This window comes from Rhinolophus sinicus, chromosome 16 (assembly GCF_057876585.1).
Source record: "Rhinolophus sinicus isolate RSI-liver-muscle chromosome 16, RSI-T2T, whole genome shotgun sequence".
NCBI lineage: Eukaryota > Metazoa > Chordata > Mammalia > Chiroptera > Rhinolophidae > Rhinolophus > Rhinolophus sinicus.
The window spans coordinates 31,748,169-31,759,158 of record NC_142516.1 but is presented as its reverse complement, the minus strand read 5'-3'; the positions used below and the strand labels follow the sequence as shown (position 1 = coordinate 31,759,158).

The 10,990-nt window shown below is 51.9% G+C and overlaps 2 protein-coding genes across 6 annotated transcripts; both read left to right on the top strand.

Moving 5' to 3' along the window:
* Positions 1-348: 348 nt before the first annotated feature.
* Positions 349-1,455, top strand: HRCT1 (histidine rich carboxyl terminus 1). Its single transcript, XM_019729087.3, has one exon. The coding sequence runs from the start codon at positions 649-651 to the stop codon at positions 976-978; it is 330 nt and encodes a 109-aa protein (XP_019584646.2). The 5' UTR covers positions 349-648; the 3' UTR covers positions 979-1,455.
* Positions 1,456-1,552: 97 nt separating this feature from the next.
* On the top strand, positions 1,553-7,546 carry SPAAR (small regulatory polypeptide of amino acid response). 5 transcript variants are annotated; one of them, XR_012495849.2, is made up of 5 exons: positions 1,559-1,648; positions 3,689-3,798; positions 3,965-4,177; positions 5,268-5,510; positions 6,001-7,546. XR_012495849.2 is itself a non-coding variant. In XM_088792786.1 (3 exons), the coding sequence occupies exon 3, from the start codon at positions 6,405-6,407 to the stop codon at positions 6,630-6,632; it is 228 nt and encodes a 75-aa protein (XP_088648912.1). In that variant the 5' UTR covers positions 3,858-4,177; positions 5,268-5,510; positions 6,001-6,404; the 3' UTR covers positions 6,633-7,546. The 5 variants fall into 5 exon arrangements, 1 of the variants encoding a protein (XP_088648912.1); XR_016019159.1 differs by having other exon boundaries at positions 1,559-2,217; XR_012495850.2 differs by lacking the exon at positions 3,689-3,798 and having other exon boundaries at positions 1,553-1,648.
* The last annotated feature ends 3,444 nt before the right edge of the window (positions 7,547-10,990 follow it).

Genomic DNA, 10,990 nt, shown 5'->3' with positions numbered 1-10,990 from the left:
TGCAGGACAGGGAGCTACAGACTTTCAGATGACAAGATCTCCCAAGTCATCTGGTCCAAACCCCACTGCAATAAAATTGATGGTGAACATATGTCAACAACTGGTTGACGTGCTTTATAAATCTTAATTTCTTAAATTCTTAGAAAACCTTATGAGCAAAGATACTCTTATCAGCTGTTTTACAGATGAGGAAACTAAGAGAGGTTAAGTGACATGTGCACAGTCAGAGAGCTAGTGAGTTGTGTAGTTCCAGAACCCACATTCTTAATCACTGTGCTGTACTTTCTCTAAAAGAGGAAGGAACTGAGGCCCGGGGAGAGGAAGGGGTTGGCCTGGTCACTTGGCCAGGAGGCAGGGATGGGGGCCTGGATCTCTTATCTCCAGCGTCAGGCTCTTTCCTCCACAGCTCCCGCCTGACAGTCCTGTTCCCATCCAGCCTTCGCTCGGCCTCCCCAGAGTTAACAGTCGCCTGGCCTCGCCCTTGGCCAGCAGCTCCAGCCCAAGAGACTCCGTCTACATTCCCTGGATACTTTCCAGCCTGCAGGAACTGAGACAACAAAGTCCAGCGACTGTGAGGACTGAGCAGAGGCCACTGAAGGGGAGGAAGCAACAGGAGCCACAGAGCGGAGGGGACTGTCCAGCTCCCAGATGCTAGGCCTCCTGGGGAGCACGACCCTCGTGGGCTTGATCACAGGCACTGCTTTGGCTGTTCTGCTGCTGCTGCTGCTACTGGCCACCTGCCTGCACGGTGGACAGTGGGACAATGACGTGGAGAGAAACCAACCAGCTGTAAGGAGAAACCGAGTCCGGCGGATCCAGCCTTGGCTCTTCCGGGGCCGGGGCCACCTGGGACACTTTCACCATCCCCATCTTCCTGGCCATCTGTCTCACATGCACCATGCAGGCCTCCAACACCACCACCTGCACCACCACCGCCACCACCAAGCCCACCACAAGGCCCACCGAGGTCACCGCTGATGCCTGTGGATGGCAGCCGCAGCCTGACGTACCATCTTCAGGATGCGTGGACTCCCATGTTCCTGTGCAGAGGGGCACCTCTCTGCTGAACGCTGGGTACTGTGCCTGGTTCCTACTTGGGTTTCATTTGCATACGGTACCCCAGTGAACCACAGAGGCAAAGGACAGAGGAGCACCTGGGATGACCCACCGCGCACTGGAGGGTGAGGGGAGTGAGAGCAGAGGTGGTCCTTTGGGGATGGACACCACCTTGGGACTATAACTCCCAGGGGGCACCAGAAGTGCACCGATGCATGCTGATGCATGAAAGATGGCCCATGCGCTCTCTGACGTGCTCCTCTTCTGACTTCCTCAGGCCCCTGGCTGGGGGTAGATGGGAGGGACCCCAGCAATGCCCTTTCATTTGGAGAAGGCAGTATGAGGCTGCACAGTCAATTTACTGGTGTCTTAATACAAGAAAATAAAAACCTCCAAGAAGCCTTTGTGAAGAGTCTCTTGATTACAAGTCAAGTGGGGGCAGGGAGCTGCCAGGCTCCTCTCTGCATTGCTCCGGGACCTCCTACTCTGATGGGAAGTGAGTGCAAAAAGTGGTGGCTTCTGCCTGGGGCTTGAGGGCTGGCTGTGCAGTGGGGGAAACTGGGTGGGCTCTGCGGTGCTCCATGGATAGCAGGTGAGAAGGGCATGGGGCCTGAGCGCTGAGGGAGGATTTAGGGTTTGCGTGCAGCTCCGTCCAGAGAGGGCTTTCTGTGTACCAGGGGGGTTCTGGGCTTCTATGGGGCAGTCCAGGGTCTCAGAGAGGGAGCAGTAAGGCCTCCAAGGCTGGCCTTCATGGCTCTACCTCAGGGTTCTTTCCAGCCCACATCTAGGGCAGACTGAGCTCTGGGACTGGCAGAAACCCCACTCTGTGGGCTGGGTTGAATTCAGTGTTTCCTTGGTAACTGGGTCAGGGTTTCTTGTCCAAGCCCTGAGTCTCCAGCCAGCCTGCCTCCATGGTTTCTGCCTATGGCAATTAGGTTGGGAGGGAGAGATGGGTTCTTTAAACTGGGGGATGTAGTGCTGAGCGGCCTTGGAGAGTGCTCGCCTCCTTGGGTCTCAGTTTCCTCTTCCCCAAAATGGAACAGATAACAGAGACTCCTTCTTGCCAAACCCTGGGGGCATGTTCTCAAAAACCCCAGGAATAACTGGCGGAATTCCACAGGGAGGAAGGAAATCGTGTTCTGAGGCCTGCAGCCTGTGCCTGTGAGCTGGGGTGGGAAGTGGAGGGAGGAGCGGCTGGGGGGCTGGGTGAGCTGGAGGGGAGGGGCTTGAGAACAGTCCAGAAAGTCAGGGGCCTGCTGACTCACTGGAACAGAATGTCCTGTTTCTTTTCTATTTCCTGATGGAGTCTCAGTGCTTGGGTTGGGGTAGGGACTGGGGTCTGTGAGGGGAAGAGGGAAGCAAAGTCACACTGGAAGCCACACCAGATTTCTGGGTTGGGAAAGTGGACCATGAATCGCAGTGTATTGTTGATTTTATCTCTGCAGCGTCCTTCAAATCCACCTCCCCTCCCCTGTCCCCCATGTCCACCCTCGCTCATCTCCAAGCCTGGATTCCTGTCACAGCCCCTCCGAGTCTGCTCACCTCCAGCCCTGCCCCTTTCTGAAGCCTCTGCTGAAGCTCCTCATTGTCTTTGGGAGAAAGTCTCTGCCTCTTGGTTGGCCACTCAAGGCCCCCGGCCCGCTTCCCGCCGACCCCCTTGCTCTTTTGTTCCATCTGCACTGCTCTAGTCATCAGCCCCAGAAAACACCTTGCACTTTACCTTCTCTGTGTTTTGGTCCAGGAAGAACTTGTTGCCCCCTTCTATGGGTTTGCAATGTATTATTGTTATTGTGATGATGATGATGATGATGATGATGATACATTGTGCTCTTTTGGAGCACACACTACATTCTATCTCTTTCCCCAGAGATTTATGGAGGATTCAAGGACCCTGCCCTCATAGATCAGAGACTCGTGCTCTCTGGAAAAGCAAATAGGATCAGAATAACCACTGCCATGGGCGGCCAGTTAGCTCAGTGGTAGAGCGCGGTGCTCTTAACAAGGTTGGTGGTTCGATCCCCACGTGGGCCACTGTGAGCTGCGCCCTCCACAACTAGAGTGAAACAACTACTTGGCTTGGAGCTGGTGGGTGCTGGAAAAACACACTTAAGATAAATAAAAGTTTAAAAAAATCACACCACAGTAAAAAAAAAAGGAAAAATAGAAAAGCAGAACCACTGCCAGAAGTTCAGAGCCTGACAGCAACTAGAGCAGTAGGACCTCTGGGACGAGGCCGTCTGGGGCCTGTGAGGGAGCTGGGCTCCTCCATCTCCCCAGTGTCGGAGGGGTACGGTGTGGCCTGAAGGCAGGAAACAGCAGGTGGAGGTCTGTAGCCCACTGGCTGGACCTCCCCTCCTCTTTGTCTCTCTGCACAGCCCCGTGTTAGTCTTGGTCGGCCTGCCTTTCCTAAGTGTGGCCTCAAGCCCTGGGAGAACTGGCATCCTCTTTGTTTCTGGATGCCTGCCATCCCTTTTCCTCGTTAACAGAAGTGGAACGTATGGGATGTGGTCTTTTTTTCTGATCAGTTGATGAGGATGACGGCTGCTGGCAGGTCACATATGAATCTAAGTGACAGATATCTTTGGGAGCCCCTCTGCATCTGGGGCTCATGGGTAGGGGCTGTGTTTCACAGGATTACAAAAGTCACAGGATGAAGAGAAGATACCTGGAAAAACCACTCAGTACAAGTGTATCTGAATTGTACAAAAGGTTGATGGCCGTCTTCTCTTTTTAATGCTCCTGGTAATAATGCTGAGGAATGGAAAGGGGTTGTTGAGGGGTGGTTGGGGGCAAGGGTGCCAAGATGGGAGGGTACTGCGGGGAAGGTATCTAATTGTATTGACCTTTATCCATACTTACTCTTTGTGCCCTGGGCTTGAGATGCCACGTTGGTCATTCTACGTTACAGACCACCAGTGTGATATCCATGAAGACCTAAGAGCCTTGACAGCCTGTGTCTGCCCTCACTATGTAACCGGAGTCCCTCTCATGATGCCACACGGCCTCCATTCAAATGCTGAATGCCTATTAGAGAACCGACCAGAAGGCCTATTTTATAGATGAATCAAAGGAGGGTCCCCAAATCTCAGAAACAGAAAAAGAGACCTATGCAAGGCAAGAGGTAAGAGGGCTGAGCCCTTATCCTTTATTCTAGTTTAAAAATGCTGAACAACAGACACCTACCACAGGGGGCCTCCCACTCCATTCACCCACAAGGAACAGGAAAATGAGAAGTCCAAGGAACAAATAACACAGCGAAACCTGGTCTCCCTGGTGCCCTCTGTCTCCTGAATTGACTAGTTGATCGTGGTAATTCAATCTGAAACCACCAGCACCACAGATTGACTCCTCAAGTTTCCTCGTCTCTGTTTCTGGTCGCCCCAGTTAATACAAATAATCCCAGGTGTCCAGCTTCCTGTCATGGCCCCAGCTTGTTCCATGCTCATCTTCTGCCCTGTCAGAGGCGGAGCCCCACACCTGGGCTGTACAGTCATTTTGGAAAAGGGAAGAGTGAGGATTTATTGGGCATCCTACTCCCAATAGTCACGCTCCTGTTCTGGGCCTGAGGAGTTGCCTAGAGCTGGTACTAAAGACAGCTCACTGGAGCCTTAGAGAAATCGAAAAGGACCCAGACTGTGTAACCTTGGGCTAGCCCTTGTCTCTCTCTGGGCCTTTGAACTCTGAGCAGTAAAACTGTAGAATGAGGTGATGGCTGTGTGGTCCTGTGGTACCTGGAAAGAGCATCTTACTAGAAAGGAAGGCCGGCAAGCCCCTCTTCAGCCATTGGGTACTCTTGTTATCACTACAAATTAGCAACAGGCTAATTTGGCAGGTCATGTAACCTCTGACTACCAGCACCTGAATCTGTAAAGCGGAGATAATACCACCTCACAGGGCTTCTGGATCGATTATATGAGACAATACCTGGCTGTGTCCCATGCCTGGAATTGTTGTTTCTCACTCTTCCATTCCTCAGAGTTTGGGTAAACTGGGACTAATAACCCAGTCTCATTTCTGGAAGTGGTGGTGGTCTCAGGAGGTGTTGGCTGGGAGAGGGCTGTGACAAAGTGGGTGTCAGGATGGAGCACTTTCTGGACGACTTACTCAGTGGTCTGGGCCTGGCTTGCCCCCCCCCCCCGCCCCCAGTTAAGTGGAGAACCTGGCAGGGGGCAGGACTGAAATGACATGAGTGTTTGTGGGGCATGGGTAAGTGTAGTCACCGCGGACGCAGACGGGCGGCAGGCAGCTGTGCAGGTCCCAGGCCGTGACAATTGGAGGAAGGAATTCAGGAAGTGCTCACAGCCACTCCGACATCTTGGAGCCCAGTCCCAGGCAGCAGCAAGGCTGCAGCACCCAGGGATGGGCATGCCGTGACTTGGCTCCTGGGACAGCCACCAGGTCGGGAGGCCACAGCACCACAAACAGCCACAGCTGTCATCCAGGGGGAGCCCAGGGTAAGTTTTCACAGCACCTGAGTGTAAGCAGTGGGCATGAGCAGGCAGCAAGGAGGGCTGGCGGGGAGACCGCAGCAGAAGAGAGCTTCTCTGGGAACGGCAGGGCCAGAGAGTCCCACAGTATGTCACTGAAGGCACTCAGATGTCCGGGCCTTATCTAAACAGTACTCTCCCAAACCCATACAGAAAAGGAGGCCAAATGAAACAGGCCCTCCCCCACAGCCCTGCCGAAGGCCCCCGTGGCACTAGCGGTGAGCTTGCAGGGCTCCCCTCATTTGCTTGCCCAAAGGTGGCACTGCCTTCCTCCCCACCTGTGGCCCTGCCCCCAGCACAGGGCCAGGGTCTCCCGACACAGCAGACTGGCAGCAGATAGGCTTATTCAAGGACTGGCCCAAGGTTCCTCCAGGGGCGAGCCCAGGCTCATCCCGGATCCACGAGGGGGAGTATTTTGTCTTTTGTTTGAGCATACAAACTCTCTTGAAATCCGTAGGCGTCACCAGAGGGCCGGCTTGGCAAGGTTCCCTGTGAGCAAAGTCCTCTGCCCCCTCCTTCCAGCTCTTCAGAGTCCGGGGAGTCTTGGGCTTACATCTTTCAGGACAGCATTTCTTCCAGAGGCTGCCAGTGGAGTTGTCCATAGCTCTTGGAAGCCTGGCCAGGCTTAAGAAACGGTGACAGAGACCAACTGAAGTCAGAGTAGGCCCATGTGAAGTGCCCAACGGCCTCGAGGGAACACAACGCAGGACCTTGGACCACTATCTTCTTAGAAGACTGCAGGGGGAGAGGCTGGAAGCGCAGGGTACCCGTCACCACCAAGAGCCCCCTGTTTTGGATGGGGCGCTAAGACTCCAAGACTGCTGAGCAGGCTGCTGAGCGGGTCCACTGCCACGCGGGGCCATGGAAACGGCAGTGATCGGCATGGTGGCAGTGCTGTTTGTGGTCACTGTGGCCATCACCTGCATCCTCTGCTGCTTCAGCTGTGACTCAAGGACCCAGAATCCTCAGGGGGGCCCGGGCCACAGCTTCACAGTGGCCACGTTTCACCAGGAGGCTTTTCTCTTCACAGGGCCAGCTCGTCACACCCAGCCAGTGGCGAGTGCCCGGGACTTCTGGACCTTCATGTGAGGCCTAAGGGGCCTCAGGATTTTCTTTGCTGCTGGGTCAGACTCACCCATCCCCCAACAAGACTGCCCCACTGCTCCGAGGCTGGCATCCCTGCCTATATCCAGCAAACTCTCTGTCCCTTCCCATCCCTGGTTGCTGTGCCCTTGGGCCTGCGAGAGCCACAGTGTTGGGACCAGGTGGGAGTCAGCCGTGACCTCTGAGAGCTCAGCTGGACCCCACCCACAAGAAGGGGCTTGGGAGAGGTTCGAAGAGTGAATGAGCGAACAGTGTTGGATTGGATGGTTGGCCAGCCTTTCTCATCTACAGGGGAAGTGGAATTTATTGCAAACAGGGTCGGGTTAACTCAGGTTACCCCTGGATGCCTACGAAACTGGTTCTATTGCCACCAGAAGAAGCAGTGCCCTCAAGTGGACATTTTTACAAATCACTTCTTATCTGTTCTCCTAAGTGAGTCTTTTTGCTGTTTGGTATGTGTGCATCCAACTGAGGCCGCCCCTGCCAGTTGCCTGAAATCAACCCTGAAATTCTGAAACTGAAGTTCTGCTTCAATGATTTATTTTATAATTGAAAATGTATATCCTTTTATGGGTCTCCCAAGAAGCAGGGCTGGAAAACCACAAAAGGAAACAGAAGAGAAAATAAGAGTCACAGAAAGGATGAGATATTTTATTAACAGGAAAGCCAGAAAGAAAACTTTGAAACATATTTTGAATGAGACTTTATTACTCTATTCTTATAGGTCACTTCTCCTCTTAGAGAATGTGAGTGACTTGTGTCACTCAGGAATGACAGAAAATCATGAACTTAAAGACACTTCCAAATAAGCTAAATGTTACTTTACATTAAGAGCATGTAGCAAAGCTCTTGTTTCCATCACAAATAAAGAGAGGCTAAGTTTTTATTTAAAAAAAAAATGTTTTCTCTGTATCCACGAAAGAAGTGCTGTACTGTGTTTAGAGCATAGTTTGAAGGGTGCAAAATTCTGAGTCTCCTGGATCATGTGTCCATTCAGCCCTTACAGAACCAGCCTGTTGAGGGGTGCAAGACTGACCCTGAGGGGGGCTCTGGCCTCTGAGGGTGCTCAGACAGGACACCCTGGCCATGTGACTGGCACAGGAAGGACTCTCAGAGAGAGAGAGGCTTAGGACTGCAGAGATGCAGAAGGGGTAAGGGGCCAGGGAGATGGTCGGGCTGATGGAAAGGGAGGGAGTGGGTGAGCATGGGGAGGGGAGAGGCGTAGCCCAGGGATGGGAGCTCCTGGAGACCATGTCTTGGTCACTTGGTCATCTATGAGGGCCGAGCAAGGCCTTCATAGATACATGTAGAGGGGAACTGGCTGCAGGGAGGACCTGGAGACTGAGTAAAGGGAACTATTTGCTGCAGGCTGTCTTTTCTGCAGGTGAACACTGAGACAAAGTTTGGGGTGCGTGACTTTTATAGGGATCAATGTCTGTGAGGGAAAGGAGAAGGGAGCAGGATTGGACAGAGGAAGTGAAAGTGTGACATTGACCCTTACTATCCTCCACCTTTGCTTGGTCTCTGAGAGCTTGCTGCCTCCCGCCCACCCCCAACCCAGGGTTTGCCCTCAGGCAAAGCAGATCTGCAGCTGTGACTGACCTTGAAGTCCTTCCTTGAAGGGGCCCTGGCAGGTACATCTCCACAGGAACTTAGCAGGTGCTGTGCTCAGAGGCATCCAGACTGGTTAGAGGTGAGTGAGTGTGTCCAGGCACAAAGACATAACTGGGCATAGGAGCTCCAGGTGGGCAGGACAGAGGAGCAAGATCTGGGAGGGGAGAAAAGAGTGGACCTCAGCAGCTCACTACCCTTACACAGAGTCAGCTCTGCTTTGGTCAGGCACCCTTCATCTGGACCCAAGTATCTGGACTCCAGGCCCAGGGCTCTGCCCCTGTACCATGAACTATACCCTCCCTTGTCAGTGGAGGGAAAGGTCTGCAGGCTGGAATCAAGTGACTGTGAAAACAAAGCAATGGGATGGGAGCATGGGGCCTCCCCCTGCAAGTGACAGGCAGTCTGTCAAGCCCTGAGGTCTCCTCAGGATTTGCTCACTTGCCCGTCCATCCATCCATCCATCCATCCATCCATCCATCCATCCATCCATCCACTCCATTTACTCACTGAGTCTGCCTTCCTCACTGTTCATGAAAGAACATCCAAACCTATAGAAAAGTTTTATAAGCGTTTACTTGAGCCAAATTTTTGAGGATGTGCCTGGAAGCAAGATCTCAACAGATTAAGAAAACGCTCTGGAGAATGGCAGTTTTGCAGCTCCCTTTATATGTTTAGAATCCAAGGAGAAAATGTAAGGAAGTCACATGAAGTCCACTGGTGTAGATTAAAAAGGCAAGAGAAAGCAAAGTGGGGAAATCTCTAGGATTGGACTAAAAGTAAAATGGAGAAGCACATACTTCTTTTACATGGGTGGGTGCAGGATAGTTAATAATTAACATTTACAGTACACAGAGATGGTATGTGGGAAACAAGATAAAAACGAGGGATTCTGTGGTCTTGTGCTCTGGTGCCTATAGTTATGCCTTTGAGGGGTCTGGAAAAGAAAATTACTCTGGTATTTCAAAGGTATGCTATCCTAGATGCATAAGAACAGTGGACAGAGAGCTCATTTAAGGTAAAGATCGACCTTTGCTAAGGAAGCTATGGGCCTGGGGCATGACTGCCCACTATGACCTGTCCAGTTAGAGATTTTTATGTTTAGACCATCCTGTGTGGTTACTTTTGGTCACTGAGGTCAGGCCTGCCATGTGGCCCCCCCTTAACTTGTCAGGTTTATTACATACCCGCTTTTTCGTTCACATCGCTTACTCATGCATTTATTTCTTCATTCATTCATTCCATCACTCATTCTCTTATTCAGCCATTCACTCCTCCATTCAGTAAACACTGGCTGAGCAGGACTGTGTACCAGGCCCTGCCCAGGGATCGTGGGGGTTAACCAGACACAGTCCCAGCACTCAACGAACTCCCAACGTAGTGACTTAGACACAGCTGCAAATCACACACTCAGGAGCTGGGTGTGGGGGTGAGGTGGGGAGAGCAAGGAGACCCAGGGAAACCTGGGAGGAAGTGGCCCTTGAGCAGGACTTGAAGAAAAGAGGGCATTTCAACAAGCAGAATTTGGAGGAGGGTATTCTAGACAGAGGGAAGAGCATGAGCGGAGATTCTGAGACCATGTGGGGGCAGGGAGTCAGCTGTTCATCTTGACCCTGCGTGAGGAGAAGGGCTGGACAATAGCCAGCTCCAGAGGGAAGCACTTCTTGCCACATGTAGCCAGCACATTTCCACGCAACAGAGGCTGGAGGCAGCTAAGAGGCAGCCTCACTTGCCGGGCTGGGCATGTACAGTCTCTGCAAGCACACCCGCCAGCATTGCAATCTGCTGTGGCTTTAGGGGAGCGGGGCTCCCGCAGTGGGAGCTGGAGGGAAGGTCCTTGGAGACTCTGGGTGAGGCCAGCCCTATGTGGAGGTGGACCTGAGGGTGGGAGAAGCTGTCCCAGGAGAGCAGGGAGTTTGAGAAGGGAAGACAACCAAGGCCAGCACCCTGGAACAGGCTGACAAAAGGAGAACCAACCAAGACAGGAAAGTGAGGAGCTCAGGGGGCAGAGAAGCAGGAAGTAGGGTTGTCAGATTTGACAAACAAAAATACCGGACATCCAGTTAATTTTAATCTCAGATAGACAGCAAATAATTTTTAGTATAAATATGTCCCATGCAATATCTGGGACATACTGTTACTAAAACATTATCTGTTGTTTATCTGAGATTCAAATTTAACTGGGTGTCTTATATTTTATCTGGCAATCTTGTGAGGGAGAAGGTGGTTCCCAGACAAGATGGATCATTAGCATTAAAAGCATTAGGAGGGCTGGTGATGTGAGAATGGAGAAGAGACCTTGGATTTTATAACATGACAGTTGACAATGACCTTGGTGAGAACAGTTTGAATGGAGTGAAGGGAGCAGCCCTACAGTGCTGTGTGTGTGTGTGTGTGAGTGTGTATAAGAGCAGTGGAGTCAGTGAGAGCTGAGGAAGGGACGATCACAGCTGAAGATAATTTGAAGGGAAGGAGAGTGATGCATTGTGGCCAGAGGGGTGAGTTTATTATTATTATTTTTAATAAGGGAGAGAGGTTGAGTCTGTATAGGCCTGAAGGAGAAGGCTTGGAGAGAGACACTGAGTACCTGAGTGTGTAGAGCATATAAAAGTATTATATGTGTTGGATTGAGGTTGCAAAACAAGTTGTTTACTAGTAGGGACGGGACTATGGCCGCACATGTGTGAGACTAAGAATGAAGTGAAAAATATGTTTTTGTGGGAAACTGAGCC

Excerpts from the sequence above, each read along its gene's own strand:
- HRCT1 (XM_019729087.3), top strand. The coding sequence starts at position 649 with ATGCTAGGCCTCCTGGGGAGCACGACCCTCGTGGGCTTGATCACAGGC.
- SPAAR (XM_088792786.1), top strand. The coding sequence starts at position 6,405 with ATGGAAACGGCAGTGATCGGCATGGTGGCAGTGCTGTTTGTGGTCACT.